At 25.7% G+C, this 18,944-nt stretch overlaps 1 protein-coding gene across 1 annotated transcript in view; it reads left to right on the top strand.

The window, feature by feature from the left end:
- Positions 1 to 10,366: 10,366 nt before the first annotated feature.
- LOC117173625 overlaps positions 10,367 to 18,944 on the top strand; it is a 15,215-nt gene continuing 6,637 nt past the window's right edge. The window contains exon 1 of the mRNA XM_033362267.1: positions 10,367 to 10,609. Coding sequence (XP_033218158.1) covers positions 10,552 to 10,609 — 58 coding nt within the window. The 5' untranslated portion in view covers positions 10,367 to 10,551. The remainder of the gene's footprint in view (positions 10,610 to 18,944) is intronic.

The following is an 18,944-nucleotide window of genomic DNA, read 5'->3' as shown; positions in this document are numbered from 1 at the left end:
CTAAAATTTTCTATTTAGGAAATATTAATGAGCTTGCTTGAATCTTCCAGTGAGAAAAAAACCTTGAAATGCATTTAAATACTTCTTCTAATATTGCATGTTTCCCAAGTTTGCTTAAATTTATTTATCTCCTAACCCAATAGTATAAAAAAACTTCTATTTTTCAGATTTTGGGAAATAAAATAGAGGTTTAGAATGGTTGAGACAGAAAACATGATAAAGATATTTGTTGTTTTCCTGGCTTCCACGTCGAAAGAAATTATTTTTAAATGTTTTCACATATCTATTGTGTACATTCTTAAGCTCTTAAAGGTCTCATTCTTCTATAGTTTCATCAGAATCTCATATTTAAAATTTTATCACAGAAAACGAAATGAATAAACATGATTGCGTAAAGTTACGTGAAGGCATATGTACCATTTCATCACCCATATAGAATCTCGGTAGAGTGATGTGAAATTAATTTTAAGCGATAATAATAATAATTTATTACTTCTAAATCATATTGAAAGTAATTTAACAATGATCTTTAAAAATAAACGTAAACTATGTACTGATGTATAAATTACTCATTCAGGTTTACTGTCTAATGAGCATAAAACTATGAAAATCCTAAGAACGTCCTTGGAACGTTCCTATGACGTCGTACCATATATCAAGCCAATCAACGTCTCTAAGACGACCAATGTTCTAAAGATGACCTGAAGCCGTCTTACAGACATAGACGTTCTCGGGACAACTTTCGTACTGACATTAGACGTCTTAAAACCATCCCTAGGATGACCAGAATACATCTTATAAAAGACGTCTTAGGGATGTCCCAAAGACGTCTCTAGGACATCCCTAATTTGTTTGCCTAATAGGACGTCCAATGTCCTAAATATGACCTGCAGACGTCTTTCAGACATGGACGTTCTCGGGACATCTTTCGTACTGACATTAGACGTCTTAAAACCATCCCTAGAATGACCAGAATACATCTTATAAAAGACGTCTTAGGGATGTCCCAAAGACGTCTCTAGGACATCCCTAATTTGTTTGCCTAATAGGACGTCCAATGTCCTAAATATGACCTGCAGACGTCTTTCAGACATGGACGTTCTCGGGACATCTTTCGTACTGACATTAGACGTCTTAAGAGCTTCCCTAGGATGACCAGAATAAATGTTATAAAAGAATTCTCAGGGATGTCCCAAAGACGTTTCTAGGACATCCCTAATTTGTTTGACTACTAGGACGTCCAATGTCCTAAAGATGACGTAAAACTTCTTACAGACATGGACGTTCTCGGGACATCTTTCGTACTGGCATTAGACGTCTTAAGACAATCCCTAGGATGACCAAAATAAATGTTATGAAAGACGTCCTATGGATGTTCCAAAGACGTTCCTAGGACATCCCTAATTTGTTTGCCTACTAGGACGTCTAATGTCCTAAATATGACCTAAAGACGTCTTTCATACATGGATATTCTCGGGACATCTTTCGTGCTGATATTAGACGTCTTAAGAGCATCCCTAGGAAGGCCAGAATAAATGTTATAAAAGACTTCTCAGGGATGTCCCAAAGACGTTTCTAGGAGATCCCTAATTTTTTTGCCTAATAGGGCGTCCAATGTCCTAAATATGACCTAAAGCCATCTTAATAACATGGACGTTCTTGGGATATCTTTCCTACCGACATGAGACGTCTTAAGAGCATCCATAGGATGACCAAAATGAATGTTATAAAACACGTCTTATGGATGTCACAAAGACGTCTGTAGGACATCCCTAATTTGTTTGCCCACTAGAACGTTCAATATCCTAAAAATGACCTAAAGACGTCTTACAGAAATGGATTTTCTCGGAACATCTTTTGTACTGACATTAGATATCCTAGAAGCATCCCCAGGATGACGAAAAGAAATGTTATGAAAGACGTCTCAGGGATGTCCCAAAGACTTGTAGGACATCCTAAATTTTTTTCTCACTGGGTGAAGTGTTGTGGCATCGTTGTCACATATAACGTGTACAGATATATCCTTTCTGATTTTAAAGGTTTTCTCTTTTTAAATTATTTTTTTTTTAATATTAACTGTGAATAATAGGAATTATTCAGTATAATCCAGAACAACGTCTTTATGCTCTAGATTATAAAAAAATGATATCTCAATATATATTCAAATTTTCGAGTTTAAAAAAGTGAAATAAAATTATACATTGCAAACATACTTAATTCATTTTAATGAATTTGTTTACAAATTCGCTTTTTCGCATAACTCTTTTCATAATATTTAGTTTATGATTTAAGACGAAAAGGTAATTTTGATTACACTTGGTTTTAAATTAAACATGAACCTAAAAAAGAAATCGCGTCATTGGAACTAAGTTTTCAAAATAATTTGCAAAGTGCTGTTTTATCCATATAACATTGATGTATTCTTGCCTACAAGGTGATTTAGTTTTTGAATAATTGATTATAATTATTCTAATCGAATCTCCAGAAAAGAATGATCAATGAATGTTTATTTTCATTTAAAATGTTTAAATTACATAGAAAAAATAAATAGAAATATAGTTACATTAAAATATACAGAAAAATAAATATAAACATTTAGCAAATTAAAGTAAACAATTTACGAATCTGGACTTAGCTTTATTAATTTAATAATTTATTGATAATTGCAAACTACTGCTCGCATTTATAATTAGTCGTAGCAGCTTCATTTTTTTCAAAATATGTCCTGTCCATTTTAGTTTGCGTTAATGATGCCAGAGGATGAAATAGAGTCTACCAAAATCTCGTAGATCTAAAAAAAAGAAAGATATTTTGGAGCCATTATTTTGGGAAATGCAAGGTTTCAAAAATTGATTTTTTTTGTTGAATTTTTGACTAAAAACATAATTTTTTTTTGGAAAATATTTTGTTTCCCATAAATCTCACGACAAAATTACTTAAGATAAAATGAAAGTGGTGTCAATTTGGCGAAAGTTTAAACAAAAGTGTCCTAGCCCTAATAGGTCACGAGATATGACCTTGGAAAGAACATTAATGAATAATTAATTGTTTATAAAAAAATTACTTTTTGGCCTTCTTTTTAGTATTCTCGTGGCAAAAAGTGATTGTAATATGTTCGAAATGTATATTTTTAGTCAAAAATACAACAACAAAAATTCAATTTCTGAAACCTTTTTTTTTAGATTGCCGCAAATTTTTATAGACTCTATTTTATCCGATGACAACATTAACGCAAAATAAAACGGACACAATTTATTTTAACAAAAATTAACTCCACTTTTTTCCGTAAAAACAGGCGAAAATTGTGGCCTATTGTAGGTAGGGCATTGTTAATTATTTAAACAATTTTTATAAACAAATGCACATCTTGACCATTTTTTGAGGAAAAGGCTTGATTTTTTTGTAAAGTCAATTTAAAATGTTTTGCCTAAGACCCCTTGCTATCCTGTTTTTCATAATGACCAAAAATTTGAATTATTTAAACATTTTTTATGAACAAATGCACATTTTGACCATTCTTTGATAAAAAGGCTTGATTTTTTCACGGAATCAACTTAAAATGTTTTTCCTAAGACTCCTTGCTATCATATTTTTCAAAGTGACCAACAACTGTAAATTATTTAAACAATTTTTATAAACAAATGCAGATTTTGACAATTTTTTTCATTAATAGGCTTAATTTTTTTGCGGAATCAATTCGAAAAATCTTGCAAAAGAATCTATGCTATCATATTTTACAGTGACAGCAAATGATGATTATTTAAACGATTTTCACGAACAAATGCAAATTTTAACTATTTTTCCATGAATAGATTTAAGTTTTTTCGAAATCAATGCGAAATATCTTGAAAAGGAATCTCTATGAAAAACATTATAGCAAGGAGTCTTAGGCTAAAAATTTTATGCTGATTCCGCCAAAAAAATCAATCCTTTTTATCAAAAAATGGTCAAAATGTACTTTTGTTTATAAAAATTGTTTAAATAATTATCATTTGTTTGTCACTATTAAATATATGATAGCAAGTAGTCTGAGGAAAAACATTTTAAGTTTATTCCGCAAAAAATCAGGCCTTTTCATGAAAAAATTTTTAAAATGTACATTTTTTAATAAAAATTGTTTAAATAATTTGCAATCATTAGCTTATTATTATTAGCTTAACTTATGGAAAGCGGACGTCATTATCTTCGATACTTTAAACAAAAGCTACGGGTCAAAATTAGTTAAGCATTGCAAATCACGAAAAAATTACTTTTTTGATCATTAATTTGTTTATAACATTATTAAAAAATTGTTTGTTACTCTAACCCACTAATAAACTATCTCTTGTTAATTTTTACATTGATTTATGAGCGTTTTTAATGAATTTCAAATTCTTAGAAGAATTAGTATCCTGGAAAAGTTTAGCAACAAAAAGTTGCAAGTTTGTTGTTAAATAACAAATTTCCGTTAAGTAAAAATAAAAATTGCACACTTAAATGTTATACCTGGAAGCCTTACGAGCTACTCAACTGGTTGACCCGATCATCGAGAAGGGTCGATGTGGACATCTCGGATGTTCGATCTGATTGTCTGAAACATTCGACTTGATCGTATCGGATGGTCAATTCAATAATTTCAGACAGTCAACGTGGCCATTTCAGATAATGGATTCGATCATTTCAGAGGGTGGACTTGATAATCTCGAAGTGTCAATATAAATATTTAAGGAAGCAAAATTCGATTATCGCAGAAAGTCGATTCGAAAGTCTGAGATGGTCAAAACGACTATTTATGATAGTCAAATATATATTTTTAAATTATTTCAAAAAAACTGTTGATTCTCCATATCTGAAATCTCCTTCCACATTCTAAAAGTATTCTTTAAATAATCAATTAGCATAACAATCATAAATCCGTTTTTGTTTATTTAAATAAAAGTAAAATTTTCAAGGTAGAAAGTCCAATTTTTTGGAAAAAATTGAATTTTGAAATCAGAAAAAATTAATCTTCAAGAAAAAAAATTATTTTCAATAAAAAATTATCAATTTTAAACAAGATTCTCAACCAAAAAGTTGAAACTTCAATGAACAAGAATAATTTTCTATCCCAAAAGAAAATTTTTTAACCAAATATATAAATTTTCAACAAAATAGTTGAACTTTCAACCAAAAAGTACAATTTTTATCCAAGGTAATTCACAGAAGGAAACAAAGCGTAATCTTCACAGCGATTTTAGAGTAAACTTTACCTGTGACAACTCTGATAAATCTTGTTTTGTTTCGATAAAAAAAAATTCAAATTTATCTACTTGAAAATTACCGGCGACAAAAATTTCATTCTGTTTATTCTGTGTCAGTTTTTTTTTACCAAAAAGACTAATTTTTAACAATATACATTAATTTTCTAACCAGCAGTTGAATTTTTATTGTATATAGTATTCAGGATATAGTTTCAACCATACATGGAATGATTAACTTTTTAGATTAATAAATAATAATTTTTGAAAATAAACATTGATTTGCAACAAATTTGTTAAATTTTTAACCAAACAGTTTAATTTTCCACCCAGAATATTAAGGTTCTACCGAAACAAGTCGATTTTTAAACAAAATAGATAATCTTTTATCAAAATTATTTAATTTTAAAGCCAGAAACACAATTAATTAATTTATTAATGAATTTTCTATAAAACAATAGAATTTTCACCATAAAAGTTAATTTAAAATGTAATGCTTGCATTTTTAATAAAAAATTTGAACTTTCAAATAAAACCCGTAATTTTTTTTACCAAAAATGGAAAAGTCAAATATTGTCAATTTGAAATTTGAATTTTCAACCGATTATAAGACGAATTTTCATAAAAATAGTTGAATTTGTAATCAAAGATATGAAACTTCAACAAAAAAATGAATCTTCAACCAAATTCTAAATAAAAAAGTAGAACTTTCAACAAACAACAATAATTTTCGACCCCAAATATAACTTTTCAACAAAATATATTAATTCTCTACCAAATAGTTGAATTTTCAACCAAAAAGTTAAATTTTCGATGAAGAAAATTAATGTTCTATTGAAAAATACTATTTGCAAACTTATTAAATACATATGGGAAAGTTTTAACCAAACATAAAATAGTTTAATTTTCCGATCAAACAAATTTTAACAATAAAAACGAATTATTAATTAAGTTATCGAATTTTAAACCAAAAAAATTCAATCTCGAACAAAAGAGACGAATTTACAAAAAAGTTGAGTTTTCTAACACATACTTGACTTTTCAAACAAATTAAAATTTTTAACCGGAAATAAAAAATTAAAATCAAAATGTTATCTTTGTCCAAATAGTTAAATATCCAGTCTAAAATATTATTTTTTTACCCCAACAAAGGGAAGTTTTGATAAAGAAGTTTAATTTTCTACCAAACAAATAAATTTATGAAAAATTGCATAAATTTAAACAGTACAGTTAAATTTTTAAACTAAAATGATCAATTTTTTTAAAAAATAAAAGATTTCAATTTTTACTGTAAAAAATGAACCTTAAATTAAGGAAAACGAATCTTTTACAAAGAAGTTTAATTTCAAAAACAAATAAACGAATTTTTATATAAAAAATAGCGGAATTTTAACCCGATAATATTAAGTTTCAGTACAAAATGAGTTTTAAATCAAATAGTTAAATTTCACTTTAAAAAGTTTTAGTTAGTTTTTAACCAGATAGTTGAATTTTCAATTTAGAAAATGAATTTTTTGCCAAAAAAGACGAATTTTCGACAAAACTACATAAATATTGAATAAAGTATTTGAATTTCTAAATTTAAAAGATCATCTTATAATCAGGAATGAAAAAGGTACATTTTCATTTTTAAAAATTAATATTTCGACGTAGCAACTTATTGAAAAGAAGAACAAGTCTTCTACAAAAAAGTTTAATTTTCTATCCCATATTTGATTTTTAATTTTAATTTATATTATTTAAACGAATTCTGTGTAATCTTTTTTTTATTTTAAAATTTTTCTGTAGCAATACAGGAAATAAAGAGATTATTTCAATCGACAATACAGTAAGGTAAAATTAGACGAATTGTGAAAGCTGTTTTTATTTTTCCCATTGTTGACAAATTATTTGTAAATCCCTGATGTAGGTGGAGGTCATGTAGCAAATAGTTTTCACGAATACCTAATGCGTTCTGTTTCTGAAAAATAATTTATAATTTATTATAATTAATTATTTTCACCATTATATTGTTAATAATTCATATTAGCAAATTTTTTCATACTGGAAAAACATGGAAATGCCAACGTTTTTTTTTTAATTTAGGCAATTTTTTTAGTTCGAACTTAAGTTTTTTTTAAAGCGAAATATGAAATAAAGTAACATTTTTTCATTGCAAATTCGTTCTTGTTGATAATCCAGTCAATTACTCTACAATTTTGGTTGAAAATTTATCTTTTTATTACAAACTTAAATTTTTGTCTGTTTAAAATTTAATTATTTGATTTACTTTTTATTGTTTTCAACAATTGTATTTTTTTGGGTAAAAAAATAATCTTTTCGGTTGAAAGACTTTTTTATTTAACCATTCCAGTAATAGATTCCTAATTTTAGTTGGAAATTTGTAACTATGGTTGAAAATATAACTGTTTTGTTAAAAACTTGTATTTTTCAAAATTAAAAATTAATGATTTGTTACTGAAAATTTAACTGTTACATTTTTGTAATATTTTGTCTACATATTTTTTGTTTAAAAGTCGTCTTTTATGATACAAAATTAAACCGCTTGTTTAAGAATTCACCTTTTTGGTTGAAAATTTCACTACTCCAGGTGAAATTAATTATTTTTCTTTAAAATTCAACTACTTTGGTTGCAAATTTATCATTTTAGTTAAAAGCTTAATTATTTGTTTGAAAATTCGTTTTCTGTTTGCTCGATAATTATTATTAAAACCTAAAAATTTAACTTTTCAATTTTTAATAAAAAGTGCATATTTTTGAGTGAAATTTAATCTTTCTTATTAAAAACTCATCTAATGAGTTTTATTTATCATCTCAGCAGAAAATTTATCCTTTTCTAAAATTCAATCATTCCAGTTAAAGATTTTTCATTTCAGTTGAAAATGCATCTTTTTGTTTAAACTTTCTTAAATTCGCCTTTTTAATAAAAAAGTTATCTGCTTATCTTTTTAATTTAGTTAAAAATGTAACTGTTTTGTTGAAGATTTATTTTTTGTATGGCTAAAAATTAATATTTTTACCCATAAATTAAGCTATTCTATTTTGGATTAAAAATTGATAGTTTTAGAAGAAAATTCATCTTTTTGGTTCAAAATTCATTTTTCTATTATAAATTCAACCAATGAAGTTAAAAAACTCCACTTTGATTAAAAATTAAATTATTTCAGTTCAATATTTATCATCTCAGTTATAAATTCATTTCTTTAATGGAAAAATTAACTATTTTGTAGAAAATTCATTGTTTTCTTTATTTGAAGATTATTAGTTTGTTTAAATTTTGAAATTATAACTATTCCACTTCTGGTTTATATTTAATCATTTTTATTCAAAAATACAACAATTTAGTTAAAAACTAATCTATTTTATTGTGAATTCGTCGTTCTTGGCAAAAAAACCCACCTTTTTAATTGAAAATGTAACTGTTTGCTTAAAATTTAACTATTTAATTTATTTTTTTACCGTTTTAAAATTTTTTATTATTTTTTTGTAGAAAACTAATCTTTTCAGTTGAAATATTTTCTTTCTGAATTCAAATATTCCAGTTCGAGATTTATAATTTTAGTTGAAAATTCATCTTTTTGTAATATAATTTAACTACGCCAGATGAAGATTCCTAATTTTACCTGAACATTTATAACTTTGGTTGAAATAATAACTGATTTCTTGAAAAGCTGTATTTTTTTTATTGAAAATTATTATTTTTCCACTGAAATTGAACTAATTAATTTTTGTTGGCAATTAAACTATTTGGTTACAAATTTATCTTTTTAGGAAAAAATTCAACTATTTGTTTAAAAATTAACACATTTTCTTGAAAATTCGTCTGGTATTGTTAAAATTAATCTGCTTTTGTAATAATTCATCTTTTTGTTCAAAAGTTCAAATTTTCCAGCCGAAATTTATCAAGTTAAAATTTTTTGTATTCGTTTAAAAAATCGTTCTTGGTTTGCTTGATGATTAATATTAAAATTTAAAAATTTAACTATTTAATTTTCAGCTAAAAATTTATATTTCTCAGTGAAATTGAATCTTTTTAATTAGAAAATTTTCTGAAAAATCGTCTTTTTTGCTAGAAAAATTATCTCATTATCTTTTTAATTTAGATAAAAATTAAACTATTTTGTCGAAAATTCTTTTTTCGTTTGTCTGAAAATTAATATTTTTACCTATAAATTCAGATATTCTATTTCTGATTAATGATTGATATTTTTAGTAGACAAATTTTTTTTTGTTCAAAATTAATTTTCTCGATGAAAAATTCAATCATTTAAGTTAAAAAATCATTGTTTTGATTCAAGATTCAATTATTCCAGTTAAATATACATCATCTTAATTATAAATTCATAACTTTGATAAAATAATTTTTCGTTCAAAATTCAACAAGTTGGTTGAGAATTACTGTATGCTATTGTATATTCATATTTTTTGGTAAAAAATTTATTTTATTTAAAAATCCGTCTTTTTGCTTTAAAATTTAACTATTTTTTTTATAAATACGTTTTTTTATTAAGAATTAATTTTTAAACTAAGAATTTAAGAATTTCACTTTCGGTTAGAAATTGATAATTTTTAGTTTCATCTTCCGGATTGAAAATTTAACTATTTTTATAGAAATTTGATCTTTTATGGTTAGAAATGGAAATCTTGTTTTAAAGACTAATTTGTTTTCGGTGAGGATTTATTATTTTCATTAAAAATTGATCACTTTGTTTAAAAATGTAACTATTTTTTGAAAAATCGTCTTTCTTGACAAAAAATTTAATTTTTTTATTCCAATATCAGCTATCGCAGTTTTCGCAATATGTTTCGCAGTTAATTTTTTTGGTTAAATATTGATAATTTTAGTTTAAAACTTATCTCTTTGGTTCAATATAAAACTATTTCTTTAAACACTCGTCTTTTTTGATAAACGCTTAATTTCTTTTCGCTAAAAATGCAACTTTTAGCAATTTTTTTTTAATAAGATCAGAAGATTTTTGAAATAAAAAATATTTTTGTTTGTTGAAATATCAATTATTCATTATATTTCTGGTTGGGATTTAATACGCTTCGTTTGAAATTTCAAATCAGGTCGAGCCTTCAAGGCCTAAATGTGTAAATAAAAATTGTCCTCGTTACTTTGAAAAGTAGAGAATTCCTTAATCATTCATAAGACCGAGTGAGATAGGGACTAGTATATATAGACTGAAATATTGGCAAGGATATTCATTTATTTCCAACATTATTATGAAAATTTGTAAAGACTTTTAAATTCCTAAAAAAATTAAGATTCTTAAAAAATGAAAAATTGTTAAAAAGTCCGAAATTCTATAATAGTTCAAAATTCTTTAATAAAATGAGGTGCCAGATTGGTATTTCCATGCTCATCGAGGCAGATTTTTCAACAATTTTTAGTAAGTATCTATTTTTTTTAATCGTTTTCCTTTGCTTGAAATTTAATTTTTTCAACTGAAAATTTTAGTGTTCTATGGTTTTCGTGTTCTATAGCCTAACTGTAGTAACGTACCATTTTTTTGTATTAGTTTAAAAAACTTAATAGACGTTTTGTTTATAAAAATAGATATATAGGATGAAGTGTGGTATAGAAACACATTAAACAATATTTTGATGTCACACAACAATGCTTTTTGATATTTTCTTAGTTTCACAAATTTTCAAATCATTTACAAGGAAAGAAGTGTCAGCAGTTTTTTTTTAAATTATATAAATTTTATAATTTTCATGATATAATCAGGAAACATTTTTAAATATTTCAGTTATGTCAAAAAAGAATGTAGAATATTTCAAAAATATATTTTTTATTTTACAGGATTCTACAAATTATCAGAAAAATTTTAGCTTTTCAACAAATATTTAGGGCTTTTATAATTTCAGAAGAAACGATAAATATTCCATAATTGTTCGAAAATTCTTCCAAGGTTTAAAATATTTTAAATCTATGCAAAGCCTCTTGAACTCCTAAAATATTTTAAAATGAATCCAATTTTTCTTGAAATTTTGAAAAATCATTTAAAATATAAAAAATTAAGCTCAAAATCTTCAAAAAATTCTATATTTATAGAATTTTTTGGTTTACTTCATTTTGTAATGTTGCCAAATTGAAACATTTTGGTTTCAAATCATCTACTCTTTTTCGAAATTTAAGGAAATATTTGATGCTTGAAAATCTTTTTGAATTTTTTTCTAAAGCTCAATTTTTAAATTAAAAATTTGAAAGAAATATTTTTTACTAATCACTAATTAAAATCAATATAAAGAAATTGTGAAGAAAATTATCAGCTAATAATGAATTAAATGGTTCACAGCATAAAAATCCTCAAATAATTTGTTTCACTGATTTTAAATTTCATTTACGAAAATTTCATTTTTTAGGTACTTAATATTAAATTGAGGAAAAAATTAAAACATTTTCACTTATACTTTTGAAAATTGAATGAAAATATTAATCACATAACAACAGCATAATTCTGAAAAATTACATAATTGAAATAGAGGTACTTTAAAAATAAATTGATTTATATCATGCAAATAAAATTTCAAATTTCTTTCAATTCAAACTTTCATTTATAAAATTTTTCTTTATTAATAAACACAATCTGAGAGGAAATAACATTTATATTACTGAATATTAAAGAATTTAAATCCAATATTTATGTACTTTGATATACATTTTTTATTATTAAATTTTAATTTATATTATAATATTATTACACTTAATGATTTTACAATATATCTATTAATTTAATAATCTTTTATATTCTTTAACACAATTAGACTTTAAAGTAAAATTTTAAAAATTATTCCAGTAACATTGAATAAACCAAATTAAAATTTATTGAAATTATATTTAATTTTAAATTTTTAAATAATTTTTAAATATATAAATCATGAAAGCATAATTATTATTATAACTAAAACGTGAAAAAAATATATTTTGTTAATGAGTCAATTATGTAAAATATAGAATTAGTATAGATCCAATATTAAATAATTAATAAATTTTTATTAGATAACGTTAGAATAAAAATACGAAATTATTTATTTTTTATATATGAATAACAAGTTTTCTAACATTAAACTGTCAACATAATATTATGATAACTAAAAAATTTAAAACAATTTTTTTATAACATAAACTTTAAAGTATTTATTCTGTACCATTGAATAAACCACATTATGGTGAAAAGTATCTTTAGTAATTTAATGTAACGATTGAAGAATTATGAGAAACAAATTAAAAATAACAGCTCTTATTAAAAGTGAAAATAAAAATACACAAACCAGAAATAATTATCGGCTATCGAAAAAAGAAGAAATCTAGTTTTTTATTTCGATTAACTTTATACGTTGAAGAAAGATGTCGTCATAGAATAACCCATGTCATTAAATCGACCATGTAAGATTTCGCCTCCATGCGACATTAATGGAGGTTTCAAGTTTTTGTGTATAGGATTTCTATTTCTTCAATTAAAATAATTCATTTGATGTTTTTTAAGTCATGGATTGCTTTATTATTATTAGCTGATTAACTTTTTCACAATATTAAATTATATAAAAAATTAAGTTTACTATTGTTTAACTAACAAGGAAGATACTTCAGGTGTCCCCAGTGGACACAAAATTTGGCGACGACTTTACGACATCGTTACGACATATTTACGACAACTTTATGATATCCCATTTCCATGTCGTTAAGGTGTCTTTACGACATCGTAAAGGCACCGAAACGACATGGACATAGGATGTCGTAAAGTTGTCGTAAAGATGTCGTAACGACGTCGTAAAGATGTCGCCCAATTTTGTGCCCACTGGGTCCCTCGCCGATTTGATTCTCCCTGATATATATTGTAGTGCTCGAAAAAATAAGTGATACGTTTTTTTATCTTCGGAAAAACGCTTTAAGGGGGCGAAACAGTCCCTTAAAGATAGGGGTCTCAAGTGTCGATTGTATAGTTGTGTGTATAAAAATCATACTGATTTTGATTAAACCTACTTGTAAAAAAATATATTTTGCACTTGAGACAAAAATAAAGTTGACGTGTATCGCAGAAATTTTTTTTTCAATTATTGTGGGTGGCCACCCCTAAATCTTTTTATTTCGTGTCTATGATAATATATACTTTCCATACATAAAGACAATTAAGAAGATACTTTTATAACGAAGGAAGTACAATAGAGTCCATACAACATGAATAAAAAAATTACTCAGGGGTAAACCACCCCTATATATTTTTAAATGTGCTGAAAATTGCTAAATTCGTAAGGGGAAATTAAAAAAAAAATGTTTTGCACTTAAGAAAAAAATAAAGTCGAGTTTCGCCAAAAAAACATATTATAATTAATGGGGGTAGTTACCCCTAAACTATTTTTATTTTATGTCTACGATGACATATACTTTCTATTCACAAAGACAATTAGGAAGATAGCTATATAAGAAAGGAAGTAAAATATAAAGTCTACCTAACATGAATAACAAAATTAAGCGAGGGGAAACCACCCCTCAATTATGAATAAAGTTTCAGAATGAGTCTAAAATCACGTTAAAAAATCCAAAGAAAATACGTGATGCACACAAAAAAAGGGAATTCAGATTTCAGACTTTTTGGCCTGAGTAGAAACACATTTTTTCAATTCTATGCATAATTAAGGAGTGGTTAACCCCCACATAATTTTTGAATTCATGTGGGATGGACTTTATTTTAATTCCTACGGTATAACATTTTTTTCCAATTGTCCTTGTGTACAGTAAGTACATATTAGCATAGAAACGAAATATCAAGTATTTAGGGGTAGTTACTCCATTAACAAAAAATAAAATTTTGGCGAAATACGTCAACTTTATTCTTGTCTCAAGTGCAAAATATAATTTAAAAAAATGTTTTCCTATTAATTTAGCAACTTTTAACGTATTTGGAAATACGTAGGGGTGGTTTACCCCCGCGTCATTTTTTTATTTATATTATATGGATTTTATTTTACATCCTTCGTTATAAAACGATCTTCTTAATTGTATTTGTGTATGGAAAGTATTTATTACCATAGAGACAAAATAAAAAGATTTTTGGGGGTAGTTACCCCCACTAATTTAATTTTTTTTATTTTTCGTTGCCGTTAACCAACTTTATTTTGTCTCAAGTGCAAAATATATATATTTTTTATTTTTCTCTTATGAATTTGAATTTTTCAGCTCATTTAAAAATATTTAGGGGTGGTTTACACCCGCGTAATTTTGTTATTTATTTTAGATGGACTCTATTGTACTTCTTTCGTTATAAAACTATCTTCTTAATTATCATTGTTGATGGAAAGTGTATATTATCATGGACACCAAATAAAAAGTTTTAGGGGTGCCCACCCCAATTAATTAGAAACATTTTTTTTGCGAAACACGTCAACTTTATTTTGGTCTCAAGTGTAAAATATATTTTTTTGCCAATTTTTTCTGTGAATTGAAACATTTTTAGAACGACTTTAAATATATGTAGGGGTGGTTTACCCCTTTAATTTTGTTTTGGTTTTGAAAAAATAACGTTACTCATCTTTAATCACGAGGAAACTTTTCCATTAGGTTTGATCGAAATTAATTAGGTTTTTATAAACAAATCTATACAATCGACACTTGAGACCCCTATATTTGAGGGGCTGTTTCGCCCCCCTTAAAGTGTTTTTCCGCAGATAAAAAAAATGTGTCGCTTAGTTTTTCGAGTCAACACGTGTTAAGTTTTAAAGGAATTATTTTAAAAGATTATTAATACTTCAAATTTTAAGCCAAATATTGAGTTTGAATTATGTTAATATTTTAATGAAAACAACGTATTATTGCTTTTTATATTATGAACTGATCAACTATTGACTGATTGATTTAAAAAAAAATTTAATATAAATTGTTTTGATTTAACTTACATAAATTGGTTATTTGCATTAAGGTTATTTAATTAAATATATCCATTACAATCATTTTTTTCAATGTTTGCAAAGTTGGCAAATGAGCATCTGAATTCAATTTTCAAAATTATATGTACATACACATTTTAATGGAAATAATTATTAAATCTTTTTTATGTTCTTTACTCATTAATTAATTACTAATAGATTCTGCTAAAATTTATATTTTCTAGAATTAGTTAAGAGCTTATTATTAATTAAAGTTAAACAAAGACATGTTCCAATTTAAAAATACTAAAAGTGAAGATTATTTAAATATTTCATTGAAAATAATTTTTTTAAGCTTTAAATTATTTAAATTTTCAATGAAAATAATGGTTTAATGTTTTTGTTTTGTTTTGAAATGATTGAATATACTTTTAAAATAAAGGTTTATTTTTGGTTTAAAATACCTTTATTAAAATTATATGATTTTTCTGATGCTTGTGAAGTAAAATAAGTATCTGAATTGAATTTTCAAAATTATAGCTGGATTATTTTAATTTTTCCAAAATTTGTTTTCATATTTATTGATAAATTAAGCATATACAAATGTTGTTTCAAATTTAAAGAAAATATAATGTAAAAAATATTAGAATGATGCAACAAAAATGATTTTTTAATGATTTTTATGTTTCTAACTGATTAACTATTAATTGATTATATCAAAACTTATGATTTCTGGAATTAGTTTTAAATGTTATTAATAAATTAAATTTTAAGAAATGAAAACACAAATAAAAAAAAAGACATTAAGTAAAAATTATGTAAATGCTTCAGTGAAAGTTATGGTTAATTGCTTCTCATATTGTGAAACAATTAATTAATTTTTAGGTGAATAACTTTTTTAAAATATTAAATTAAATCAAGATTAATTTTTTATAAATTAGGTTACATTAATTGATTACTTATTTGAAGGTTATATAATTAAATATTGGATGTAATTTACATAATAAAAGTTTATTTATATCAGAATATCACTAATTAAATTACGTAATTCTTCAAATAATTCTGATGTTGTGAAATGGGTATCTACATTCAGTTTTTAGATTTATATGTTCATGAGTTTTAATTTTTCCTAGAACAACAAAAATTGTTATGAATAACTCAAATTTTCCGAAAAATGTAAAATAACAACTATTTGAATGATTCCCTGAACGTAATTCTTTATTGCTTTTCATGTTATAAACTGATTAATTACATATGAGCTGATTAATTTGTTTACAATATTGAATTACATACTGATTGAAATTTAATTTTGTTTACTTTAGTAAAATGAATTTTTGTAATAAAAGTTGATTTATTTTAGAAATGACTTTATAAAGTAAAAATTATTTTAATGTATCAATGAAAATAATTATTCGTTGATTTGTATGATGTTAAATGATTAATTAATTACTAAATTTTTAATTTTTTTCGTGTGGTGAATCTGTTTCAGTTCCTTTACATTTTTTTCCACAAAATTAAAAAAAATTCTGAACTTATTTCGGAAATGTCCTCATATATTATAACGGACGACCCCGAACTGTTTTTTCAAGGATAAGAAAAAAAAATTGTGCTAAATAAAAATTCAATGCATACGCACTATTTTGAATTTAGGATCGCTTTTAAACTGCCCGCGATTTCGATAATGTAGGTCTCTGTAGTATTATACACCCATAACCTCAAAATAGACACACATCAATCAAAGTTAGCAAATTTTTAATTTTTTTAATTCTTTCACAAAAAAAGAGTTCGAGGACGTTTGCTAGCATGTTCGCTATCATTCCCCCGATTTTGAAGACAAAATCTTTACTATTGTAGGAAAAAAGCTCCGAGTGGGCACAAAATTTGGCGAGGTCTTTACAACATAGTTACGACATCTTCACGATAAATTTACGACATTCTATTTCCATGTCATTACAGTGTCTTTACGTTATCGCAAAGACATCGCCAGATCGTGCGACATATTTACGTTATCGTAAAGTTGTCGTAAATATGTCGTAACGATGTCTTAAAGACGTCGCTAAATTTTGTGTCCACTGGGCCGAGGGAATCTAACACTTTTAAGATCAAAACAATTTTTTAAGTATCACACAGTAAGCAAATTTTTAGCAAAATTAAATTTTTTGAATAACCACAAAAACAAAGAATTCGCGGATGTTCATTAGCATGCTCGCTATCATTCCCCCGATTTTGAAGACAAAATCATCATTACTACAGAAAAAAAGTCAAAGGAATCTAACACTGGTAAAAGCAAAACAATTTTTTAAGTATCACACATTTTGTCTAAGGAAATATTAATTAATATATTAAATATAATAAATTTATTTCATATCATATTTATATTTAATATACTAAAATATATTAAAACAAAATGATTTAATAGTCTAAGATTGCAAAATAAAAAATCAAAAAAGAATCGAGTAAATTCAATAAATATTTATTAGAACTAAATAGATACCAAATTAATTAAAAATTTTAAAAGATTTTTAAAAATGCAGATTTCAAAAACTTCAAAACTAAACTTTAGAAGCTTTAAAATAATTTTGACAGTTTTCAAGAGATTGAAAACATTCTTTTAAAATTTCTGGCCAAAAATATAAATTTACGAATTATAAATGAACTGAATTTAAAAATTTCTGAATTGCTAAACTCTCATTAATATTAATATTTCTGAAATTTAAAATTGCCGAAAATGATTATTAAATTATTAATTAATGATAAATCAAATTTTTGCCTTATTTATAATTTCATAAATAGCTCATAAATTAATAATTAATTAACTATGTTCAGAAGATCTAAATTTCGCGAATTGAAATATTTGTTGAAATTTAATCATTCGTTTATTATATAAATTATATTTTTAAATTCAAGAATTTATTTTTTGTCATTTAAAAATCTTGTTATTTGAAATTTGGAAAATTTTATAACTTCGTAATAATGTATGTATGTATGTATGTATGTATGTATGTATGTATATATTTAATCTCTCCCTTTTACGGGTTTGAGGGTCACCGATCCCTGTACATATATTTACAATTCCATCCTTAGTCTAACTTAACTACTACTTATATTCTACTCTTTCGCATTACGTAGGATAAACAATAGTAACAGTAGTGATATTAATTCTTAAAATGAGCGAGCTTCCAGGGCTTCCGTTTCCTCTTACCATAAAAAAATGAATTTTCCACGATATTGAAAACAATTTTCGTTTTTTATTGTCCCTTTTCAGGATCACCCGTTTGGCTCTGCCCTACTCCCTTGCTTTCCCTTACTTCCGTACAACCCTACTCCATTTTTCTTCCTTTTTTATTTTTTGCAGATATTCTGGTTCCGTCAACCCTTTGACCATCATATACCATCTATTGTACCTCGAATCTATAATGATTCTCCATCTCTCTTCTCCTTGTTTAACCAATAGCTCTAACTCTATGTCCTGCCACACCATAACCCCTTCTTGAATATTACACACCTTTCTCATTTTTCTCCTTTCTACCTCCCATTTTGAATTTCCCACATTACTTCCCGCTTCATTGTTCCGAATTTCACCGAAACATGCTTGTGCAATTTTACTTCCCTCTCTCCTCTTTAGCTTCTCTTCAAACCTCCATGCTCTCTTAATTTGTCTAGTAACCATATTTTCTCTCCCTAACTCTTCTTTTAACATATATCCTGAGCAACTCCAGCTAACCCCCATTATCCACCTCAGGAATCGCTCACGCATACTCTCTACTTTCTTATGTTCCTTCCATCCCCAGATCTCCACACCATAACACAACACCGCCCACACCAACGCATCAAACAACCAGACCCTCATTCTCC

Source organism: Belonocnema kinseyi, chromosome 1 (genome assembly GCF_010883055.1).
Source record: "Belonocnema kinseyi isolate 2016_QV_RU_SX_M_011 chromosome 1, B_treatae_v1, whole genome shotgun sequence".
Classification (NCBI taxonomy): Eukaryota; Metazoa; Arthropoda; class Insecta; order Hymenoptera; family Cynipidae; genus Belonocnema; species Belonocnema kinseyi.
The sequence above is the reverse complement of the archived record's forward strand: the minus strand, read 5'-3'. Positions and strand labels throughout refer to the sequence as shown.